At 34.1% G+C, this 25,836-nt stretch overlaps 2 protein-coding genes and 3 pseudogenes across 4 annotated transcripts in view; 4 read left to right on the forward strand and 1 right to left on the reverse strand.

The window, feature by feature from the left end:
- The window catches only part of LOC149886089 (uncharacterized), a 282,044-nt gene that overhangs the window by 32,023 nt on the left and 224,185 nt on the right, over window positions 1–25,836 (forward strand). The gene's annotated exons all lie outside the window — the stretch shown is intronic.
- LOC149886095 (uncharacterized) lies at window positions 2,118–9,898 on the forward strand. Of its 3 annotated transcripts, XM_090092487.1 has the most exons (5): window positions 2,151–2,302; window positions 5,546–5,763; window positions 6,496–6,863; window positions 7,439–9,211; window positions 9,338–9,898. In XM_090092487.1, exons 4-5 carry the CDS (start codon window positions 8,641–8,643, stop codon window positions 9,532–9,534), a joined length of 768 nt encoding a protein of 255 aa, XP_089948613.1. In that variant the 5' UTR covers window positions 2,151–2,302; window positions 5,546–5,763; window positions 6,496–6,863; window positions 7,439–8,640; the 3' UTR covers window positions 9,535–9,898. The 3 variants fall into 3 exon arrangements, with proteins under 3 accessions (XP_089948611.1, XP_089948612.1, XP_089948613.1); XM_090092485.1 differs by having other exon boundaries at window positions 2,118–2,302; window positions 6,496–9,211; XM_090092486.1 differs by lacking the exon at window positions 6,496–6,863 and having other exon boundaries at window positions 2,144–2,302.
- LOC149886096 (uncharacterized) lies at window positions 2,433–5,170 on the forward strand (annotated as a pseudogene).
- LOC149886097 (uncharacterized) lies at window positions 7,218–8,514 on the forward strand (annotated as a pseudogene).
- LOC145200784 (histone-lysine N-methyltransferase SETMAR pseudogene) lies at window positions 21,127–21,570 on the reverse strand (annotated as a pseudogene).

A 25,836-nucleotide genomic window follows, 5' to 3' on the forward strand; every position in this document is an offset into this window, starting at 1 on the left:
TAACATATTTTAGTGATGGCTGTGCAGCACAATACAAAAACTGCAAGAATTTAATAAATCTGTGCTATCACAAAGAGGACTTTGGTATTCCAGCCGAATGGCATTTCTTTGCCACAAGTCATGGTAAGGGCCCTTGTGATGGAGTTGGAGGAACTGTTAAACGTGAAGCAGCAAAAGCAAGCTTAAAACGTCCATACCATGACCAAATAATGACCACTTATCAATTATATACTTTTGCTAAAGAAAATATCCATGGGATTTCCTTTGAATACCTCACTGCAAATGATTGGCAAATCGAATCCACAATATTGAAGGAAAGATTTTCAAATGCTAAAACGATTCCTGGTACCCAAAAACTTCATTGCTTTAAACCATTATCCACGAATGAACTTCAAGTACAAGATTATAGTTCCAGTTCTGTGTCTAGAATTGAAAAAATTACGTCACAGAAAGTTAGCCAGCTCAACTTCAGTTCAATTACTGGTTACATGGTTGTAAAGTATGATAAACATTGGTGGATAGGTTGTGTGTTGAAGAGTAATCCAGAAAAAAGAGAAGTAACCATGAACTTTCTTCACCCTCATGGTCCAAGTCAACTTTTCTCCTTCAGAGATCCTCCTGATATTTTTACTGTTGATTTGAATGATCTTTTGCTAGCAGTCGAACCCAAAACTACAACTGGTCGGTCATACTTTATTACTTCTAAAGAGTCTGAGAGAGCAATCAAAGCACTTAACTTGCATAATCGTTAACTATTATAGCTTTTTTTAATTTATTATTAGCAAACATGTATTGCAATGGTTATGGTGTAAATATCATACTGCATTCAGTACTGTACTGACATGTAGTTAAAACTGCTAAATAAGGCATTTTTGTTACATTTCAAGAATATATATATATATATATATATATATATATATATATATATATATATATATATATATATATATATATATATATATATATATATATATATATATATATATAGGCCAAGTATAACCAAATTATAGTATATTTGGTATATGGTAGCTATTACATAACTTAGGGTCTACGTTCAATAAATTACTTTGAAATACTGTATAATTATAAGGTATTTAAATATTAAACTTTTAGAACCTACTTATACTTTAACGTTAATCCCAAAGCTGTTTATGGGAATCCCAAAAAGATTTTTTCATGGAACATCCACAATAGAAAAAGCAATGTGTAAAAAAAAAATTATGACTTTTGACCTTTGCCATCGACCAGGGTCAAAGGTCAAATGACCAAATGACCAATAACTTTTTTTTTTATTGAACTAATCACTTTTTTGTATAAACACAAAGTTGTTCGTCTATGCAAGAGCTTCTGTTTGCCACCAAAATCAACTTCCTAAGTATAATAGAAAAAAAGTTATGACATTTTAAATAACCATGGTCAAGTGAAAAGGTCAAAACTTTGAAAGGTCATATCTCAGGAAATAATTGACTTAAGTCAAAAAAATTTACACGTTTTTCTTCTGTCCATATGCCTAACATGTGAGCCAATTTTCATCGAAATCCGAGTCGGTGATGTCGGATGGGTGGTTCCACTTGACGTGGAATGCCCCTATTCTCAAATCATTCCTTAGGCGAACTTCAAATATCAAAATTTTTTCACATGTTCTTCTTTTTCTTTAATTATGTTACAAACTCGTTTTCGATCGTTTAATTACCTTATGCTCCATAAATCCAACAATTCTGTATAGGACTTCAAAAACATAAAAATGATTGAGGAAACTAATTAAATTAAATTACTATCAGGGTCTTTATTTACGATTTGAATCTGAGACTTCTCGTAAACAAGGCAAGCACCATATTAATTTTGTTTAATTTTTTCGATAACAATGAGTGGAAAAGAAGACAAAAAAAGAAAATTATCTAAAAGACCGTTATTTGGAACGCAAGACTTTATCAACATACATCGCCAGAAATGTTTGTCTTTATCTGAAACAAACACGCCAACTGTTGAAGCAAGACGTCTACCTGGGGTCACTACTATAAAACTCATTCCGATCGGAACTTAAAAAATCGTAAACCCGATGAATTTCATCGGATTCGACAAAATTGGCGTAAACCCGATAATCCCTAATTGCCTCTACTATAAACATTTTTTTTCGTATCGTAAAAACTTTCCGACGAAAATATTAGCGGATTCATGAAAACCAAAAAGATATTATCTAGTTAATCCATTGTTTTTTTCCATTTTGTTCTGTTTATATTATAGATAGTTGTGCAAACTTTCAACTAAATGCCACAAGAAAAACAAGTTTCAAAAAAGAAATGTAAGTAAACCCAATATCCTTATCTTAAATATACATTATACTTATCTCCAATTATAAATCTTTCTGTGCAACTACCACAGTCCTACGTTCATATGTTTTAGGAGTTTTAAGACGTTCTTTATCAATTTACAAGGCCAGCTAATCAATGTTTTATTAAACGATTAAAACCATTAAGGTGGTCCACCCCAATTCAAAACGTACTTTTTACATTTTTTTGAGTTTTTTTTTTAAGTGATTTTTTTTAATTTCAGTTATTGTAGAACATAATTAGAGCACTTTTTTTAGTTGAATTAGTATATTAGTAGGTCTAATTGATTTCTTTAATAGGATAGATATATTTTATTTACCTAACAACGCCCATAGCAACCATTTTTCAAAGAGTATTATAAAATTAGCATTTCAAGAATCAATAAATACATAACAAAAATAAAAATGTTTAGTCTTACATGAGTTTTTGATAACTTTGGCTATATTTTAAAAGCCTATCGCGATGTGCATTTACTGTAAAGTGGTATATAAAGTGACAACAGCAGTACAGACATTTAAAGTTTAATTTTAAATAGAAGTAAAAATTGTAAGTTCTTCAAAAAAATGCCAAGATCTACTAAATATGTTAAAAAAAGAATATTTCGAGGTAACCAACATGTTAGGAATCAAAGCATACATAGTTTTGAAAACAAAAAAGGAAGTGCAAGTGAAAAAAAGTTGCAACAAAATGTTGACTTTAACGATGTAGAAAATGAGCTTGATGAGGATAATTACAATATTATAATAAACTTTAAAGTTTTAAAAACAATGTTTAATAATTGTATATGTAAAGAGTGTTGTTCAAATGATGGAAAGCTGTTACTAAAAAACAATTTACAAAACAAAAATGGGTTCTCATACGAGTTACAGTTATCATGTGATACATGTGAATATATATCAAAGTATGATACATCTCTTTAAAGTTATAAAAAAATCTTAACCTCTCCAGGAAAACCTGTTGCAGCTGTAAATTTTAATGCCATTGTAGCTTTTAGAGAACTTGGCAAAGGTTATGAATCTTTGCGTACTTTTGCAGCATTGATGAATATGCCACCTCCTATGACGCCAAAAAACTTTAACTATTTGACTAACAAATTATACAAAGCATATGAGACTGTTGCTATTCAAAGTACTACTAGAGCTGCATTCCAGACCAGAATGAATCTTTGTGTTGATCATAATGAACCTATAAATTGTCAGGTATCTGTTGATGGTACCTGGCAAAAGCGTGGACATCAATCACTAAATGGTATTGTAACCATAATTTCAAAAGAGAATGGAAAGTGCTTAGATGCCATTGTTCTTTCAAAAAAATGCAGAGGTTGTTTGTACTGGAAAACAAAAACCCTTAATCCTGGATATCTTCATTGGAGTTTAAATCATGTATGTGATGCTAATCATGAAAAATCATCTGGAGCAATGGAATCATGTGGGGCGGTGATATTATTTTCTCGATCGATAATGAAGAATAATTTAAGGTACACTTCATATATTGGGGATGGTGATACCTCTTCATTTACTGATGTTGTTTCCTCAAAACCCTATGGCAATATAAGTATTGAGAAACTAGAATGTGTTGGTCACGTTCAAAAACGAATGGGAACTCGTCTTCGTAACTTGCGTCAAAGTTAAAAAGGGAAAAAACTTATTGATATTAAACTTGGTCAAATTAGTCTAAGTGGCAAAGGTAACATCACAGACAAAGCAATAAATTTGTTTCAAAACTATTATGGCATGGCCATACGACAAAATGTTGACAATCTCTACAATGTGCAGAAATCCGTATGGGCTGTGCTTTTTCATAACTCTGACATTGAGGATGAAAACGTCCGCCATCAATTTTGCCCAAGGACAAAAACAAGCTGGTGCTTGTGGCAGTCTGATAAACTAACTAACTTATCTAAATATCAAAAGAAATTGAGCCTTCCATTAGCTATTCACAAAGTTTTAATTCCTATATTTAAAGATCTATCTAATCAAGATTTACTAAAAAAGTGTCTTCATGGTCAAACACAGAATAATAATGAAAGCTTGAATAGTGTTATATGGAAAAGATGCCCAAAAGATATATATGTTAGTAAAAGGTCTTTAGAACTATCTTTAAATTCAGCTATTATTTCGTTTAATGATGGTTTTCAAGGAGTTTTAGAAGTGTTTAAAATTTTAGGTGTTAACACTGGGAGGTTTATGATTGATGCTTCTAAATTACATGATGCATTACGTATATCAAAAGGAAATTATAAATCCACCAATAAATGCAAAGTTAGAAGGCAAAAATTAAGAGGAATTAAAAAAGGGTTCTTAGATAAAGAAGCAGAAGAAGAACCTGTATCATTTTATGAATCTGGAGCTTTTTAAATAAGATTTTATTTTTGTTTTGTGATTTTCTCCACATTAGCTTTTTAGCGAATCAAATAAAGTTAAAAAAAGATATCTCCTGATTAGCTTATTCTTTTTCTTTGAAATTTTTCCAGTTTGTTTAAAATATATTGGAAGAGGACTGGTAGCAGAATATTTATTTTTGCTTTTTTTTAAGTTTGTGTTTTTGGTCATCAAACAGTGAGACCTTCACGATAAAACAAGGAACCATTATGGCAATGCCTATAACTTTTGAAATATTCCAGTTAAATAGATAAAACTGCTAGGGTACCTGAGTAAACATGTTAGTAGCTGAAATACCAAAGGGCATTAAAAAGGGTCATTTACTTCCTGAGAAATCTTTTTTTTAAAAAAACACACCAAAACAGGGAAAATGTTGAATAAATGAGGCAAATTGTAAGATTTTTTTTTTTTTTTTTTTTTTAATACTCTTTTTTAGTAAAAAACAACATAAATAGACTAAATTGAAAAATATAAAGTCAATATTAAAGAAATTCATTTGAATTGGGGTGGACCACCTTAAATAGTTATAAGTAATTTTTTCACTGTAATTTTCCTATGTTATAGACATACCACAAAGGTAATAATTATATGTCATAGAACTTCCAATAAAAAAATTTTTTTTTTCTAAGGCATAACAAAGACAGGCACACAGCCACAATTAAACAGTAATTTTAAAGTAGTGGAATTATTATGTCATGTTAAAAAAATTTTCATCACATTACATCAAAGTTGTTCTTTATTGTTATTGTTGCCTGTTTATGTTGACCCTATACATAATACTATTCTCACACATAGTTCATTATATTTAATGTGCTTTAATGTTTTTTATCCAAGGGGACAGAAAAAAGACGCCTACATAGCTCGAGTGTCATTGATTTGGCAGACTGGATTAAACAATTCAAAGATGTTTTAATGAGAAGATTTGGTGGAAAGTCACAGATGGCTCAAAAACACCAAAGGTTAACAATCTTGAAAAAAACCTGGGCATCTGAGGCTATCTTTTCTAAAGCAGTTGCAAATGGACTCCCTATTCCAAACATCTACTACCTGAGGCATGTAATAATTTCTTACATTTCCCAAAGTATTCTAAACCTAGTTTAAAATTAGATTACCAAGTTTTATTCACATGAGATGTTAGTTTGGTTTGTTAGAAGCAGGATCCATTTTGACCAGACAAAATGTATTGGTCCTGAATGCAACCTATTATAAACCCTTAAAAGGAAGCCTTCGCCACTTCTACTCTATAAATAACAATAAATACCTTTAAAAAGCATCAAAAAACATCCTAAAAGTTGTTCTAGCAAACTAAAATTGAACAATTCGATTCCATTTATTTAAATTTTTTTAGGAGAAATTAAAGTAATAATCAAGCTTGCTCTGACCAATCGAACAAATTTATTTGTTGTCTCATGAAAAGTTTAGTTCTCTTTTTAATCATTTAGTGTAAGTTTTGTAGGAGAGAAAAAGTCAGTGGTTATCATATCCTTGATAATCTTACTTTATAAAAAGTATTGCTTTAGTATCACCTGTCTATGTTGACCCCTAGATGCCATTTACACATTTTGTAAGTTGGAAAATTTGTGTCATTTTTACTAAAATAAAAATTGCCAGGCATCAGTTTTAGTTACCTGACAATATTTTAATATAGTAAAAGTGACCTATTGCCCAAGGTGTATATGGTTCCTAGATGGTGCAAAATACTGCAACAATGCAATATCATAGTATAGGATGTAATCAATGTTGTAAAATGTTGCAAACTTAAAATGTATTATTTAACTATGTAGGACTTCTGGGACAACATCAAACAAGTGACTACAAAGAAGGTGACAGATTCTAACAAAAGTAGTATGGGGAGTCAAAAGCTAATACCACTGGATGAGATTGTTTTTGACATTAGACTCAAATAGTTCTATAGAATATAGTACAACTATTCTAGAATTAAATTCTGAGTTTTTATATTCAAATTCAGTGTGTTCTACTGCAATATTAAGAAATCTAGATAAAAGTATTTGTAATTGGCAAAGCAGTTTCTTTCATTATTAGTGACACTAACCTTAATAGTCTCTGTTTTTGCAATTAATATTCAATGATTAACTTGGTGTTTGATATTTGTGGAGAAATTCATATGAAAATAGAGTTTGGTCTGAAAAAAGTAAGAAATTTGTTCGTGCCCAAATTAATATTTTAAATTTCTTATCCACTGTTGATTATCTGTTGTCGAGGTGGACAGTGAAAAATGAAATGCGGAACTTATTATTCTAATTTTGTCAATGAGAAATGTTAGAGATTGAGTTTGATTTTTGTTTTTGTTTTCAAAACAAGAAACTGTTAAAAAAAAAAGCTAGCTCAAATTATCGGATTTACGATTTCCGCTACACAAAGATCGCGTAAACTTTAATTGGGTTTTTACGCTGAAATTAGCGGAAATTCCGAAAAAATATGTTTATAGTAACAATCCGCTCATTTCAGCGGGTTTCAGATGAAATGGTCGTGAATTCCGATCGGAATGAGTTTTATAGTAGTGACCCCTGGTGACGATATTACATATTCAGGTATGTTTGTATATTTTATTTAAATATTAAGATGAACTTGTGAATGAAAACAGAAAGGCCAAAGAAATTAAATGACCCAGAATAATTACTTGCTGTGCAGTCATGTATTTGTATCAGTCTTTAATTTGCGTTGATACTTGAAATATATTTTTATAAACTATTGTTTGTGCTGTAGGTTCGAACTCTGATACCGACGATGATCAAGTTATGAAATCAGTCCGTAAAATAAAAGCATTGCCTATTAAGACCCTATTTTCATTTGTTGCCAACACAAATCAGTATGTTTGTTTGATTTGCCCGGAGAATGGAAACCTTGTGTGTGGGCCTGAACCAAATTTGCGTAAACATATTTTCCATGTTCATAAAAAATCTGAGTACCTTTACAATTCTCAAAAAAAAATACTCGTTCAAGATAAATTAGTTGGGATGCATAACAAAGATGAAATAGATGAAGCCGTAATAAATTGCATTATTCAAGATGGCCGTCCTTTTAACGATTTTCATAAACCTGGTATCCAACGCCTTCTAAACATTCTTGCACCACTTTACAAACCGCCTCATCGAAAGACAATAGCAAAGCGATTGAGAAAGCAATACTATCAATACAAGAACAATCTTAGAGCTAAACTTAAGTCAGTTACCCATATTGCTCTAGCAACCGATTTGTGGAAAAATAGGGTTGGATCCTATTGGCTTTGCATAACAGCGAATTATTTAAAAAAGAAGTTTAAATACAAATCAAATAAAGTTTGCTTTCGTAGATTTTACGGAAGACAATTAAGTAGTGGACTTACAGTATTCGTGCAAAAAGAAATTACTAAACTTGAAATTAATACTAAAGTTATTTCAATAACAACAGACAACGCGGAAGATATTAAAAAGGCGATGGGATTTATAGCTTTACAGCTTTCATGCGTTTGTCATAACTTAAATCTCGTTTGAAATTATGGAATAAAGTTGTGGGCCAAACCATCACAGAGCTTATTAGATGGCACATCAGATATCGAAGAGGATCTTATTTATTACAATAACTACAATGAAAGCGATATCGAGTCTAATGAAAATATATCGTCGGACGAACAGCTTGAAATGTACGATGTAAACAATCAAGTAGAAATTGCGTGTACTTTTGAAACGGAAAACGTGAGCTTGGATGATGATAAAAGTAGCGAGGAGGAAGAAGCATCTACAGATAAAACTGTTAATCAGTTATTTAACTTTTCATCCATCATTTTATTTAGGTTAAGATAAACTTTAGCTCTTGTTAAAAGGTCTTCAATATTGCAATCATTTGTTTTTGATGAGATTAAGAATGAGGGGCTAAAAATAAATAAGTTATCGTCAGATTTTCACATACCTTGGAACTCAACTTTTTTAATGATTAGTAAGATAATTAAAGCTAAAAATGTTTATAATAAAATTACTATAGATCCTGGTACTATCAATAGGTTAACAGAAAAACAAGTTAGTAAACTCAAGAAACTAAATTTGTTATCAGAAGATTGGAAGTTCCTAGAAATTTTACACTATAATCTTGCGCCATTCTTTGAAGCAACTAAACTTCTCTCTACTAGAAATTTTCCAACACTTTCGTCGGCCAAATTTGTCCAAAATACGTTAATGAACTTTCTTGAAAATGAATCTTCAGCTAAATGTTTTCTATCGCAATCGTCTTCTTTGGTCGAGAAAGAAAACATGTTACGAAGCAGTCTTCTCAAGTTTATGAAGGTATACTTTATTGAAAAGATATCTCCAAAACAAAAGTTACAAACTTTACTGGGATGTTTCTTTGATCCGAGAACTAACGAGTGTCTTACAGAAAAAGAATATCAGGAAGCAGAAAGTAAACTGTTGAAAACATTTTCGAATACAATGCTCCGACAATATCCTCGAAGGTCAACGTTTGTAAACACTTGTTTGCATAATGACCAAAATCAGCCGAGAAGTGGTTAGTTATAAAATATTATTTGTTTTTAAATTTAAATATATTTAAACTTATGTAAATAATTTTTTAAAGTACTTTTGTAAAAAGATTTGCATATTGGCAAATATTATTACTCATTTTCATTTTTAGAAGAGACAGATTCAGATGTTCGGTTCGAACTTCAAGATTCACCTGAACAGTCTGTGAACCACAAAAATGGATTCGCTAAACTTGCAGCATTGTGCGGTGTCAATCTATGCATAGAAAAAACACAATCAAAGCGAAATATCAAAGAAGAGTTGTCTTTTATCAATTACGCTTTAAAGCAAAAAAAATTGGAAATTTGATGAATTTTAGTACAAATATGAAAAAGATATTCCAATGTTAGCCTCTAAAGCAAGAGTGGTTTGTACTTCGCCTGCTAGTTCGGTAGGGCCAGAATCCTCATTCAGTGTTGCCAACTTTATTCATCGAAAAGAAAGATGTAACATGAGCTCAAGAAACTTACGTTACTCAATGCTCCTTAAAGAGAAGATATGATTAAACTTACTTTAAAGTTTGATATTTAATGTAACTCAGAATGGAAGTAATTCGCTTATATAGTTTGTATTTTATATTTTTCATAATTTTTATATTTCACTTATCTAGTTTGTATTTCATATTTTTATATTATGATGATGTGGAAGAAATTTTATACATTTTATTATGAAATATGTCTTTTAAAAATGCCAATGTGGGGTTCGGCGATTTGACAAATTAAAAAAATTGTGCGATTACTTTAACACATTATAGCGTTTGTTTTAACTATCAGTTGTTGTTTTTTTTAAATATATTATTTATGTAGTTCCTAAACATTTTAGCATTTGCAATCAGGGCCGTGGTTAGGCTTCCCCACATCCCAGCGATTTATGGGGTTGTTTTTTTATTACAAGGAGCATTTTTTTTTAAGTTGTACTTAATAAGGGATATTTTTTGAAGATTTATTTGGCTATAATACTACGGGTTTACAAATACGTTTCAAATGGGACTTAGCGATATGGTTAATTGCTGCCTTTTTCTTGCTTCAGCGATTGATTTCGTTTACATAATTGTACATTTTATTATATTCTTAAACAAAAGCAATCAAATCTTATTTGGCTTTTAATTTGCTTTAAAAGTGTCAAAATTTTAGTTGTAATTTTTTCTAAAACACTGACTAGTTTTTTGTTTTTGATTCAGACTTTTCATACAGTTAGACTAAATTGGTCTGCATTTTACAATAATTTTCTAAATTTCGAATTAATATTTTTTGCGACAGAATTGCTTACTGTCATTATGAGGTTTTCTCTCTCCGCATAAAAATATACTTTTTGAAAAAATGTATTTTGCACTAATTAATCTTTAAATTGCTTAATAATGTAAAAACAAACGTTGAACTTTCTTCCATTTTATCTGGCGACAGGAAGCGAAAATTTGCGCCCACCCCCACCCACTCCCCTTCCCTTTGGCGGCCGACGCCAGTTAAGAAGTGGAAACCACTGAAGGCAACCTTTTCATCTTTTTACATAAAAAATAACTTCTGACGGCAACCGCCAGTGGTTTTCACCTTTTGGTTGGCGCCAGCCTCCAAAAAAAATTTCCAGCAGCGGCCGCCAATCGGAAGGCGGAAGCTACTGTAGGCAGAGGCAAAAACATTCTACCCGCAAAAATATTTTTGGAGGAGGACGGCAATTCTTTGCACCTCCAAAAAGAGTTCGTGTTTCGGCATAATCTTACTTTGCCGCCGGAAGGGATTATTAACGCTGATGCGTTATATCACCATAAAAAAATAATGTTTGATCAAAAAGCGCAATATAAAGGAAGTTTTCGAAAAAGTGCGTTCTGTCGGAAAAGTGAGGTAGTCAAGGATTGGCATGGATAGGAAGCAACCCACCATGCTTATTAAACTTGCCCCCAATTTACAAAACCCCGCCACAAAAACGGTCCGCATACATGCAGAATAATTCCTAACACTATAACCCAGAAGTACCCAGAAGCACGCAATTCTCCTTAATACGCTGTTTTTCTTACCAATCAGTATGTTAATACAACATAAAATGACTTTGTTACTTGATAAAAGTAAATAAAATAACTTACTTTTTACTTACTTACTAAGTAAAGTATAGTATTTCAATGATAAAAATTTACATTTACTTGTAATGGTAACTAATTTTTCTTTGAAATAGTTTTTATTTAAGTTGCCTTATTAATTTTTGTTACTTTTACGCATAAAAGTGATTTCATATTACGATGCAGAATTCTCTTACTTTTTAAAGTAAATATGACTTTTTTAAAATCTTACACTTACGTAAGATCACTTTCAAAAATAATTTACTTTGTAAAAAGTAAATTACATTTCGATACAAAATATTTGTATAAGTATAAATCTAAATTACCTTTTAAAGTAAATTACTTTCACACGACTCACTTTTAAAAGTAATTTACAAAAAGTAAATAACTCTTTTATGTAAACTACTTTTACTTGCAATAAAAAAATAACGCATTTTTAATAAGTTTTTAAAAAGTTACGTATTTTTAAAATTAACTTTATGTAAGTAATTTTATATGTAATATAATGTTATTTTTTAAAAAAAGGAATTACTTTAAAATGTAAATATATTTCATAATTTAATCGAAGTTATATAAAGTAATTTTTTTTTTAAAGTAATTTTTTTTTTACATCAAAATAAGTAAAAATGCCATCCCTATTCGAGATTTAGCGACATTTTCGAGTGTGTTGGATTTTTTGTAGAGAGTGATAATGCGCTGATGTTTTTATCTACTGGTAAAGTTGGAGTGGTTAAAGTGTATTTTCTTTGAAAACATTAAAAACGTTTTAAAAGAATTTAGAGAATAGATCCTAAAAAGGGGATGCTTGGAAGGGTGAATTGGGTCCAAGAAGCAAACCTGAGCCAACAAATTCGTATCCTTTTCCGTTTATAATGAATAGTCCATCGCCATGAATGGATTTGTTTTTTATCCACGTTGTTAAGTATAGTCAAGATCCAGCAGGAGCGAGTTTTACTCCTTTTCCATTTTTGTTCATGTAAACAATTCCTCGTCCAGCAATTTTATCAATCGTGGCAGAACCGGCAGAAGATCCAACACCTGCAAGCAGCAGGTGGCAAGAGCTGGTACAACCCTTGTGGCAATAGTGCTTCCGAGCATGCCAAGTAAAGGGAGTAATGCTCCGATGAATCCTCCTTCAACTTTTGCGTTGTGTATAAGTTGTTTTTTGCTGAGTTTAAGTGTGATTCCTTTTTTATCGATGTACGCTTTTTTAATTTTGTTGAGTTGTGACTGTGTGACTGCGAGAACGTGATATCCGTCCAGGTCTTGATGAGTGAGTTTTATATTGACGCTTGTTTTTTCTTGAACAGCTTTTTTAATTTTATCAGCTTGTCCTTGTGAAATGTTTAGTTTGATCTTTTGATAATTGCTCATTTTTTTAGCAAAAGAAATTTTTTTTTATCGTTCTACAGCGCTGTTTGTGTATAGATCTTGCTGTACGGAGGATATTCGTTCTCTGACATAAATTCTTGATATTTTGCTTACGACAATGGGTAAGTAGATTAAATGGAAAGGCTTTTTGCTTATTTTGTATCCAGGAGGAGCGTCTGGATAAAAGGAGTAAATATCGTTTGTCTTTTTTCCATCTAAATACGAAGAGCCAATAATATCGTTGGTGACTCTAATTGCAGCAAGTTCTTCAATTTTTACAATGCTTTCAGATTCGTAATAGTCGATAAAACTTGTGACTTTATTAGGGTCAATAGGATCTTCTTTTTTTTCAACGTAAGTGTATTCTTTTTTTATCAAACTAAAGGAGTGTGGCAAAGCTGTTGTTAACGTTAAAATCTACCCAATATTTCGTGTTTGTTCCAGGTTTTCCAAAAGTAAGAGTAGATCTTGAAGTAGTATCGCTTGTTCCAAGAATGATTCCGTCTGCTCTGTATAGAGATCCGACTTGTTTTTTCGTTTCTTTTTGTAGGTAATCGTTGATTTCATTTATTTCGTAAGCTCCTTCTTCAATGTAAATGGTGTAACTGTTTGAGCCAGCGTTGGGGCTGAATCTGAAAACGTTATTTTTCGAAGTGATGTTTGGATAGCTGAGATAAGTTTCTAGCCCCACTAAGGCCATTTCGTATTTTTTGTCAATGCCAAGATCGATAGGTACGTCAAAGTAGGTTCTATTAACACTGCTTTCAACGGTTGAAGTTTCTTTTTTCGATTTAACGATGAAATAAAATCCAGACATGTTTTTCATACGTTTGGAAAATAAAAATCGCTTAATCCGCTTCTGTATTTTTCTTGGTTCTTTTTGGAGGACAAGTCAATGACAGCAAACCCGTGAGGTTGCGCCCAGCAGTACTTGCAGAACATTTTAAATTCTTCTTTAGACATATTAACAGCGGCATGGTCTCTGTAAATGTGATCGACGTTTTTAGAGTCTTGCGGAAAGAGGCAAATAAAATTAGCATTTTCCCTGATGGTTTGTCTGGGGAGCATGAAATAATTTTGAGCCAGGTAAAACCAGTCCACGTTAGAGTGTCTTCCTCGGATGTAGTATTTTTCACATTTGTTTTGTTTGGTTAGTTGCAAATCGTCAAAGATCATTAAATTGTTTTTGGTTGAATCGAGATCTTCAGGTTCAGGGTCGTCGTCAGCAGTTTCAAAGAATTGACATTCTATATCTGTTTTTCCTTCCCAATTTTTAGAGATTTCATCAATGACGCATTCAGGACTGGAGTTTAATTCTTCAATTTTATTTTGAATGTTGAAAAGTTCGAGGATGATTTCTTTAGGAAGTTTTTTTTCGAAGGAGCTTTTGAGTATTTTGTATTCAGGTTGAAAAAGAGATTTTCCAAACACTTGAAATCAATTGTAACCGAGCTATCCCGGCCTGAGCAGTAAATTGAGCAGCAAAGTTGTTTTTCCGCACCCTGATTTTCCGACAATAATTCCTCTGATGCTTCTTGGAAAAATTTTGTTGTTGTTTCTTTTGGTTTTGCCGATGTCCCATGATAAATCAATGACTTCCATTTTTTATATATAAAAAAATTTCTTTATGTATTTAAAATGTATTGCGTTAAGTGTAAAAGAGAAACCGAAACGATTCATATGAGAAGCGAGATGACAAAAAATAATCGAAATATGTTGAAAGGGACATGTAACGATTGCGGAACGACCAAATGCAAGTTTGTTTCTTTGAAAAAAGGAGGTGATTTGGTGGAATCGTTGAATAAACTGTCGAGCAAAGTTAAGCTTCCGTGGGAAGAAATTTCCAGGAGAAATGCATATTCCAGGAATGAACTTTGCAAGTCCAGGAACGAATTTAGACAAGAGACTGACTTCAACGGATATGTATCAGGAGTGGAGCAAACCAGTAGACCGAGTGGACAACGCAGCGTACCATCACGATTAGGCATACAAGTATTTTAATGACAGACAGAAAGAAATTTAGCAGATCAGATGATGCTTGAGGAGATGGATTCTATACCCAACCCCACTCAAAAAGAAATCAACGAAAAAAAATGATTACGCCGGTCATCAAAGCTAAAGCTAAATTCGAATTGGGTGTTGGTAAAAAAAAAAAGACCTGAAATGGACGGATAAATTTGCAGAGGAACTTCACAAACCAGTGATTCATCATTTTAAAAGAAGAAGGGTGATTGGTTGACATGCAATCGTTTTCAAAATTCAACAACGGAGTAAAATACTTGCTCATGGTGATTGATGTGTTTTCAAAGTATGGATGGATCATGCCTTTAAAAAGCAAACGAGTCTTGATGTGGCTGAAGCGTTGAGTAAAATCTTTGAAAAGAAAAAGTGCGCCAAAATGTGGGTGGACAAAGGAAAAGAATTTTATAACAAGCATGTGAAAGCGCTAGGCGTGCAATTATACTCCACTGAAAACGAAGAAAAAAGTTGCGTCGTAGAACGATGGAATAGAACGATGAAAGAAAAAATGTTTAAATACTTTTCAGCCAACAACACCAATAAATACATTGACGTTTTAGATGAAATGGTGAGCAGCTACAACAACACAAAGCAATCTTCCATTAAAATAACCCCTGCTGAAGCCAGCGAAGAAAAGAATAAAAATAAGGTCTGGATGAACCTGTATGGAAAGACTCAAACAGAAACAAAACAACCAAAATTTCCATAGGCGACAAAGTGAGGATCACAAAAAAGAAGTCTAATTTTGAAAAAAGGTACACGCCGAGATCGACTGAGGAGGTTTTCACAGTGTCAAAAGTTCAGTACACGGATCCGCCCACGTATAAAATCGTTTTAAAATTGTATAAAATCGTATAAAATCGTATAAAACCACGTATAAAATCCGCCCACGTATAAAACCGTTTTCACTTACTAGGACGGTCCTGGAGTTCTGAGAAGGTTATGGCTGGCTCTTAATGGAACCGTTACAGGAGGATTAAATGTTCCTGGAAATGTTTTTATTCGAATATTTACAGACGGAGAAATTAACGTTGGGAATTGTTCAACAACCACTGAAGGAATTGGTGTGGACAGAGCTGCCCTTGCTTGCGACTTGCTCTTTTCCCCTCTCGGCGGATCGTTTTACTCCAATTCTTTGCAAGGATGCAACGTTTTCAGCACCACTTCATTGGGTGGATATTTTACGCTTGACATGCCGTTCAGGACAAACATAATCATCCAATTGCTCAACAATCCAGTAACTTACTGGATTCAACCCTTTATTTCCACATCCACAACCATCCCTCCACTTCTTTCCTCAGTTAAAATGTACGCGAGGACGTTCAGATACTTAAACACCACTTACGGAAACTAATATGTTTTGCTGAACACCACAGGAAAAGGAAATGGCGTTTTTCTGAAATACATCAAGGTACACATCATCGGTGCGTCTGGAAACTGGTGGGAATCCAGAGTTAGAATGTACGATGGAAATTTGCCTCCTGGCAACGGCACTGTCCTCAGTCCTGGACCACTTACAGTGCAAACAGTTACACTCACTTTCCTGGATACGACGGAGACAGCAAATGCATCTCCGAAAATGCATCTCCTCGTCTGGATTGAAAGATTTTTACTTGTCCTCGTGGAATGGATCAAACTTAACCTCGTTTAACAACAAATCGACTCCATCGGCTCCATCGGCTCCATCGGCTCCCCCACCACCATTTCGTTTTACAGAAATTTTGCAGAAGCAGACTCCATCCCAAGCGTTGCAGCTGGAAGAAGACTCGTTGTCACGCTTAACTCTGGCGACGCGCAAACAGGTCAATCAGGAAGTTATTACCTTCTTCTCGGACAAGCGTATTATTACGCCTAACTTATGCTTACGCGTAAGTGTTCTTAAAAAGAAATGATTTAAAAATAATTTTTTAAAATAAAAAGATGCAGTGTGTGCGAAGAGTTCATTACAATCGAAAGAAATAGTGGAAAAAATACGTTATTATTTTTGACAAGTATTTAAAACATCCACCATTAAAAGTGGGCGACAGATACGAGGTGTTTGCTCAGAGAGATATTAATTTTATTCGACATTCCAAACAGAAGAATGTTTTTATGTTTGGGATTGAAAGGGGTATAGCGTTGGTGAATTTGAGACATAGTCTTAATTTAAAGCTGAATTATTTTAATCACAGCCTGATGATTTCAGAGCCAGTAGATCAGGTCTTTATGGATATTTACAACAAAAGCGACAAGGGCGTCATTGTTAAAAAAAGTGAAAGTTTGTGCTTTGTAAATTTTCTTTAAAAATAAATTTATTTTTTTTGTCTTAATAAAAATGTTGCTTGAAGAACATCAGCTACAGCTCAAGCTGATGTTCTTCAAGCAACATCGCTTGAAGAAGGACACAATTACCGCCTTCAGAAAATAAGCGAGATTCAAAAAGAGATGGACAACGAAAGGAAAAAGAGAGTTCATCTCAGTAAAAAGTACCATCGCGTTTTTAGAATCATATCCAATGTGGACAATTCGATGCAAGCCTTGTGCATTGCTCTGGGTGCGGTTGTAATTGGCCTTTTGTCAACCATTATTGTCAGTCCAGCAGCGATTGCGTGTGAAAGTGTGGCTATTGGAATGGGTTTTTTATCTATTGTCGGAGGTCAAGTGAACAAAAAAATTGCATTAAAAAAATGGCGGAAAAGCACGAGAAGATAAAAGTTTTGGCAGAATCGAAATTGAACACGATCAGCGAGCACATTTCCAAAGCGCTCATGGACGGTAAAATTAGCGATTCAGAGTTTCAATTGATTTTGGAGGAGCTTCAAAAATTTAAAGCCTTAACGGAGGAGATGAGAACAAAAACTGAAAATGTAATACACGAATTGACCAAAGAGTCTTTGATTCAAAAAGGTCGAGATGATGCCAATCAAGCGTTTAACAACCTATTTAAAAAAGGATCTCAAAAATTTTTTTCCACGTATTTTAAAAAACGCTTTTTTATAAAATACAAGACCCGAGTAAGCGATTGAAATTGTAAAAGAGGTGATGTCAAGAAGAAATAAAATTTATCAGAGCAAACATTTCAAAGAATTTTGACGTGACGGAAGAGGATGTGAATAATTATTCAAAAATTTTAATAGAGAGTGAAACCGTAAAACCAGATGCAAGAATGAACAAACCAAAAGCTACAGAGATTGAGAAATAAAATAAATTTATCATTCCTATTTAAAACAGTCTTAAATCTAAAAAAGGGCATGGAGTCGTTGTTCTTCCGAGCGATCCGAATGCGTTGGTGAAAAAGCTTAAATTAAGCGTGGCTGCATGAAATAAAGAAAAAGCTTGAATTAAGCGTGGCTGCTGGAAATACGGGATCTAGAAACGAGGCTGTTGCTATTTGCGACGAGCATGATCGTTTACAGAAAAAGATATGTTAGAAAACACGTTATTGGTGGAAATGGTATATTTGACACGTTTAAAAATTTCATGTGAAGAGCGGCCGCGTCGAGCGCATCGAAAGCAACTTCTACTTTGGCTATTAAGATTGCAAAAAGCGAGCTTGGAAGAGAAGCAATTACAGCTGCAAAATTTGCGGGAAAACAGCTGGCTTCTTCAGCCATAGCCACCGCTAAAGAGGTGGCTATCGATAAAGGTAAAAAGGCGATTGAAAAGGTATATGCTAAAACTGGAACTCCTCTTACTCAGAAAAGCAAAGACATTATTTCTGGAATGGTGAAAACAGCGCCAGCAGAGCCAGGTTTTGTTGAAAAATACTCCATGATGGGTAGTTCTTTGACAAAAAAGAGTGCTATTAGAATACAAGACCTTGTTAAAATGGGTAATGGCATGAAGATAGTCTAAAAGGCTGCAAAGTTCGCAAAGTTCGCAAAGTTCGCAATGGACGCAAAGGACGCAAAGTTTACAAAGATGCGGAAATTTTTTTTCTTTTTTATATAAAAATGGCAAATTCCGAAGTTTTAAATTTTACAGAAGACACATTGATCGACGAAGGAATCGAGAGATTCGAATTTCACGAATACGAACCGGTCAGCACCAATTTAAACAACACTGGAGAAATAAGAATCAACATTGAGCAGCAGGACTTGTTCACGCTTCCCTCTGAGGCTTACCTTTTTGTCGAAGGGAGACTGACAAAAGCAGACGGAACGGCTTATGCGGATACGGATGTTGTTACTTTTGCAAACAACGGCATCATGCATCTGTTTAGCCAGATTTCTTACCACTTGTCAAATCAAGAGGTGGACACCATATACAGTCCGGGTCAATCCACCACCATGTTTGGCTATCGAATCCAAAGTGGATGTGCCTTTATCGTTCAAGTCCCAACAGTGCGACACCATTTCTGTGCCCGTGGCCAATACATTCAGTTGGAGACTGAGCGCCAGATCTGCTAGCGAAAGACCGAGGTACGTCATTGTTGGATTCCAGACGAATAGGGACGGCAGCCAAGACCGAAATCCTTCCGTTTTTGATCACTGCGACATTAAAAACATGTACGTCACTTTAAACAGCGATAGGTATCCTGCCGTGGATTACGACTTGTACTTTAAAAACAACAAATTTTCGAGGGTTTACAGAGATACGTGCAAGTTTGACAAATAGGCTTTATGGAATCGACGACATTGTGGCTCAACCCAATATGACCGGCAGATACAAATTACAGATACATTTCTCCTCTTTTTGTTTTTGATGTGAGCAAGCAGGCCGAGAGGTTAAAATCAACCGTGCTGGACGCGCAAATAAAGGCCACCTTTAATGCTTACATTCCTGCAGGCACTCAAGCCTTTGCCGTCGTGATCTCTGACAAAATGCTCAGGATTAAATCAGATGTTAAAAAAATGAACGTTGTTTATTGATTTTTGCAAATAATATTTACGCGTTAAAAAAATGAGGTATACAAAAAAGGATTTGAAAAAGCTGCTGAGAGAAAACGGCATTTTCAAAACGTCTAAAAGCAAAATATCATTGTTGCTGCTGGCAGTGGAGAACAATCTGATTGACAAAAGCGAATGGATGAAAGACGTGATGGAAGAAAGACCTGTGGGACGACCTAAAAAAGATCAAAAGTAATAAAAAATGAATACATTTTTTCTGGAGTGTAGCTCAAAAGAGGCGGACGAAGCTAAAAAAAAGCAGTTGGAGTTTCTTGCCTTTGAATCAGTTTCTGTTTTAGTCACTGAAAACGATGTATTTGAAATTCCAAAAAGTTACAGCGATAAGGAAAGAAACAGGCTTTACGCTCTTTTGTGGGGAGGCGAAGAAGATAAATTTTCGAAAATGGAAAAAGAAATCAAAGAGCATAATAAAGAGTGGAAAAATCTGAGCAAGGGAGAAAAGAGAAGAGCTGTTGACCAGTACGCGCTTCGTTTGGACTACGATTTCGAGGAGAAGAAAAGAATTTCTTGAAAACTGAAAATGACCATGTTGTTCAATATGCTTGACATTGTTCATAAAAATTTCGAAATTGAGAAAATTTGTTGAAAATCAAAAAAATTGAATTTGAGTTAAATAAAGTATTTCAGTATTTAAAAAATGGACTATAATACTTTTGATGATGTTGGAGTACCAGGACTTGGATATTTTGATGATGAAAATGGAAATCGTCGTTTTATTAATTTGGATTTAGATTTAGATAGAAAGTATTTTATTGATGATCAGTATCAAAAGGTAAAAGAAAGAAATATTTTTGCAGAAATTGTCTTCAAGCTTACGACAAGGAAGAGATGCTTCACAATCATCAATCTCACTGTTATGAACACAGCTCGGTCCGAATCGAACTTCCTAAAAAAGGTATTGGGTTGTCCGATAAGTTCTTGCCGTTTTTTTAAATTTGATATAACTTTATGTTTTAACATAAAATAACACCAATTTAATCAGTAATGTATTCTCCGTTGTTTGTTACGACTTGCTCCCAACGTTCAACGAGTTTTTCGATTCCTCTTCGGTAGAAATCGCCCGGCCTCGATTCGAAAAATTCTTCTAACAATGCCCGTAATTCGACGTCATTATTGAACGAAACGCCTCGCAAAGCGTTTGAAAGAGATCGGAAGAGGTGGAAATCCGATGGCGCTAATTCTGGAGAGTATGGAGGATTTAGCAGTACTTCCCAACCAAGCGTTTGAATCGCCTCCTGGGTCATAATAGCAATGTGGGGACGGGCATTGCCGTGTTGCAGAAGAACGCCATACTGCCTATCAGGTCGTTTTTGCTGGATGGCGTTGTTTAATCGTTGCATCTATAGAACATAAAGTTCCGCATTGACTGTTTGGTTGCGATCAAGCAATTCCCAGTAGATAATGCCTTCCCAGTCCCACCATACTCGCAATATTGTCTTCCGTGGATGAAGAGCTTGCTTCGCTCGCGGGGTCGCTTGTTATTTCGGGCTTAACCATTCTTTGCGCTGTTTCATGTTGATGTAGAGACACAATTTTTCGTCACCAGTGACAATGCGATAAAGAAATCTTTGCTTATGTCCATGAGTTGAAACATGACGAGCAAGCAAACTGGCAACTGGTGGATCGTTGATTTTTATTGTTTTCGCTCAATACGTGCGGCACCCAAGCTCCGAGTTTTTGAATCTTTCCCATTGAGTAGAGATGTTCTGCTACTGTTGATTTATTGGATCCTATACGCTCTGCCGATTCTCTGGTTGTTTGACGCGCGTCTTCGTGCAGAAGTTGATTCAAACGCTCTTCATCAAACTCACTTGGTCGCCCGGAACGAGATGCATCCTTGAGGTCGAAAGCTCCACTTTTGAACTTCGCAAACCAGTATTGAGCAGTTCTTTCGGCTATGGCACCCTTTCCGTATACGGCACAAATCTCTCTAGCAGCTTCCGTGGCTTTGGCACCTCGGTTAAACGCAAAAAGAAGGTGTTGAAAATGCTCGTTTTTGTCGACTTGACACTCCATTTAAATTCTCTGAAAATTAACAAAAATGCATCAAAACAAAAAAACTAAAAAGAATTTCTTGTAAAGCGAAAAATTCGCTTTCGAATAACACAAAACATTATACTAAAAAATTTCATTTCGATTGCAAATTTTTTAATTTAAAAAAACGGCAAGAACTTATCGGACAACCCAATACAAAAATTAAGTTTATCAATAAAAACAGGTCGATGAGAGTTCTTTTTATGGTGTATGCCAACTTTAAAAGTTTCATCAAACCCATTGATGATAAAAATAAATATCCTGATGGTGAGTCTTACACGAGACAATATCAAAAGCACACTCCAAGCTTCTTCTGCTATTTTATCAAAGGTCCTGAAGGATATAAAGAGAAAACCATCACGTACATGGCGGAAAGCGATGACGACGATGTTGCTCAAAAATTTATAGACTGGCTCAATACAGACATTATTAAAATTTAAAATAAATGCAAATTTAAAAGAAAGCCTGTCATGACCTATGAAAAGCAAAAGGATTTTAAAGCTGCAACTGAATGTCACATTTGCGAAGAAGATCTCGGTAACGACAAAGCACTAGACCACTGTCATTTAACTGGAAAGTATCGTGGAGCTGCTCATAAAAAATGCAACTTGGATTATCAAATTCTAAAATTCATCCCAGTCGTCTTTCACAACTTGTCTGGTTATGACAGCCATTTGTTCGTCAAGAAATTGGCTGGAAAATTAAAATGCATCCCAAACAACGAAGAAAAATACATCAGCTTCTCAAAAGAAATTAAAGTGGATGAATGGAAAGATAAAAAAGTTGAAACACGTGAAGTATGTTGAGAATTACGATTTATTGACTGTTTCAAGTTCATGTCTTCCAGTTTAGACAGTTTGGCTAAAAATCTAACTAACGACCAATGCATAAACGTTGCTAAATATTACTCTGGAAAGCAGTTTGAATTATTAAGAAAAAAAGGAGTTTACCCTTACGATTGGGTGGACTCGATCAAAAAGTTTTCTGAAAGGCAATTGCCTCCGAAAAAAGCGTTTTTCTCCAAGCTTAACGATAAAGAAATAGAAGATGAACACTATGCGCATGCTCAAACGTTTTGGACTGAATTTGGCTGTGAAACGTTCAGAGACTATCACGATCTGTACAACGTTTCTGATGTCTTAATTTTAGCGGATGTCTTTGAAAATTTCAGAGACGTTTTCAGTGAATACTATGGATTAGACCCTGCTTGGTATTACACTTCTCCTGGACTGTCTTAGGACGCTTGTTTGAAAATGACCAAAATAGAGTTGGAGCTACTAAGCGATCCTGACATGCTGCTCATGTTTCAAAAAGGAATACGCGGTGGAATCAGTATGATTTCAAACCGACATGGAACTTCAAATAACAAATACATGGGTGATTCTAATGATTCGAGCAAAGAGTCAACCTTCATCCAGTACTTAGACGCTAACAATTTATACGGGTGGGCAATGAGCAAACCTCTTCCCACTAAAAGTTTTGAATGGATGACTGTAGACGAACTTTTAAATTGGAAATCCATGTCATGTATTCTTGAAGTGGATTTGGATTATCCTGAAAGCCTTATGAACATAATTACTCTTTGGCTCCTGAAATAATGAAAATTAACAAAGTCGACAAGCTCACTCCAAATTTAAACCCTAAAAAGAAATACATTGTTTATCATGAAAACCTTAAGCTGTATGAACGAATGGGACTTGTCATAACAAAAATACATCGAGGTATTACATTTGAAGAAAAACCTTGGATAAAAATTTACATTGATCGCAACACTGATTTAAGAATAGAATCCAAAAACGACTTTGAGAAAGATTTTTTCAAACTCATGAACAACTTCGTCTTTGGAAAAACTATGGAAAACATTAAAAAGCATGTAGACGTCAGACTGGTCACTAAAAAAAAGCCTTAAAATTATCTAAAAGACCCAACTTCGAAAGTCGAACCATTTTTGATGAAAACTTGATCGCCGTTTACATGAAGAAAACAAAGCTCGTTTACAACAAACCCATTTATTTAGGAATGTGCATCTTGGACATAAGCAAATCTCTAATGTTCGAATTCCATTACGACTACATCAAACCAAAATACTCTGATCGTGCAAAACTGCTCATGACCTATACAGACTCTCTCATTTACGAAATCGAAACAGAAGATTTTTACAAAGACATTATCGAGGATGTAGAAAGCAAATTTGACACGAGCGAATTCGATAAAAAAACCACCCTGCTATTAAAAGCGTTGGTTTCAAGGTTGGCGCTAACAAAAAGGTCATCGGAATGTTTAAAGATAAAACCGGAGGAAAGCAAATTGAAGAATTGGTTGGACTTCGACCAAAACTCTACTCTTACAAGATCCATGAAAAAGAGCACAAAAAATGCAAAGGGGTCAAGAAAAATGTTGTCGAAAATAAAATAGAACACCAAGACTACAAAGACTGCTTAATGAATAGAAAAGAAATCTTTGCAAAAATGAACATCATCCGATCTCACAAGCATGGTATTTACATCGAAGAAATCAACAAAGTCGCGTTGAGTGCTGAAGATGATAAAAGAATCATTTTGGAAGATGGCTCATGGACATTATAAAACACTTAAAAAGCAGGAATAATAAAATAAATGAATATCACTTTATTAAACAAAAAAATTCTAAAGCAATTTGACGCTGACTCTGCAGATGATGTCGTCATGGTAAAATATGTTTCCTCACTCATGGAAAAAAACTTATCAGAAGAAACAATTCAAATACTGCAAGAAAAATTAAAACATTTAGACCAAAGAAAATCTGAAAAAGCTTTTTTTAATGCAAAAACCATTCATCTCGTTCAGCGATTTCAAGGCATTTTACAAACAAAACTCTCCTTTGAAGAAATAGACAAATTTAACGCTGAAAAGGAAGACATTTAAAGAAAATACTTTCAAATAGCTAAAAAACTTATCGAGTTGAGAAAGTGGACTCATATTAAAATACAAAAACCATTCTACTTGTTCAAATGCAAATTTTGCTCAAATGAACATTCAAAACAGAAGCCTCTTCAAACATTCATTCAGAAGCTTCTTCAACAAGTTGTTTCATATTGTCTATGTTGTTGAGTAGTTTTCAACAATGGTTTTCTTCAAGCTGCCCTCCGTTATAGGGATTTGGTTGAATGTGATGTGCAGCAGACCGCTTGTACAGATGATTACTGATACCCATTAGGAGATAAAGCTCCATTGATGGAATATTACCCAAGATCAGGGTGTTTTCTGAGACATTGATGGGCTGGTAAACAATATTCCCAAACATATTAGTCTTGGCCAAAGCACTAATTGATTGATTGAATATAGGGTTCGTAAGTTTCCTGAACAAGAAAGGTTATTTAAGTCAATGTTGTACCAAATTCATGGGTGCATGCATGAATGTACATGAAGTCAGGAAATAATCTTGGCAACCTTCATATCACAAGCCATAATCAATTTCTGTGTGTTTGCATTAATTAGTGACCAGATCAGCTTATATTTGAGTAATTCTCTGATCTTCTAAAACAACCACTAGAACTTGCTTTTTTACCCCGGTATCTTTGATAGTGTTTGGATGTTTTCTTTGAGATGGTGAGTCGCCAGCTTCATCTTTTGAGGAACCATCATCAACGATGATGCAAAATTTTAGAAAACTCTTTTCATCATTAATGTCAAGTTTTACTATATAGCTCCCTATAATCTCTTGTGACCAAACAACTTGATTTACAAAAACCTGATCTACAGGTAAACAACCAAGTAACTTGTGCTTAAACTTGTTTTTGTATCAAAGGATTAAATTTCACTGAAGGTGAAAAAACTAGTCAACTATTGTTCTGCCTCATGGAAATTCCTGTAAAAGTTGAGCTCAGTCTCCTGGTTTGATTAACAGTTCTCACCAACTTTTTTTATTTTGTTACTTGATAGTCCAGTGTTCATTTGGACAATGATGAGGTGTTGGGTATTTACCATGGCATGGCTTGGATACGTAAAAAAAATTTTTTTTTAATAAAAATTTGAGTTTCAGTATTCTTATCTAGTTTTTAAAGTTTAGGTCCTCCTGTTGTTTTGGCAAACCAAATAGTCCTTGGGGAGATGTGTCGTTGTTTACAATAATATTGGAAGAAGTCTGTTCTGCCAATTTTGCATCTTGAGCAGCTAAAGCTTGCATGTTTTTACAAAGCATTAAATGGAAGCAATTATGTTACAATCCTTTGCTTAAAAGGTTTAGGCAGGACCTACTTCCTCATCAACC

Source organism: Hydra viridissima, unplaced genomic scaffold (genome assembly GCF_058129835.1).
Source record: "Hydra viridissima isolate aposymbiotic clone 2 unplaced genomic scaffold, HvirCarnegie_v1 scaffold_7, whole genome shotgun sequence".
In the NCBI taxonomy this organism is placed as follows: domain Eukaryota; kingdom Metazoa; phylum Cnidaria; class Hydrozoa; order Anthoathecata; family Hydridae; genus Hydra; species Hydra viridissima.

Excerpts from the sequence above, each read along its gene's own strand:
- LOC149886095 (XM_090092485.1), top strand. The coding sequence starts at position 8,641 with ATGATTAGTAAGATAATTAAAGCTAAAAATGTTTATAATAAAATTACT. Across the intron at positions 9,212-9,337 it reads CCAAAATCAGCCGAGAAGTG|AAGAGACAGATTCAGATGTT; the intron begins GTTAGTTATAAA and ends TTTCATTTTTAG.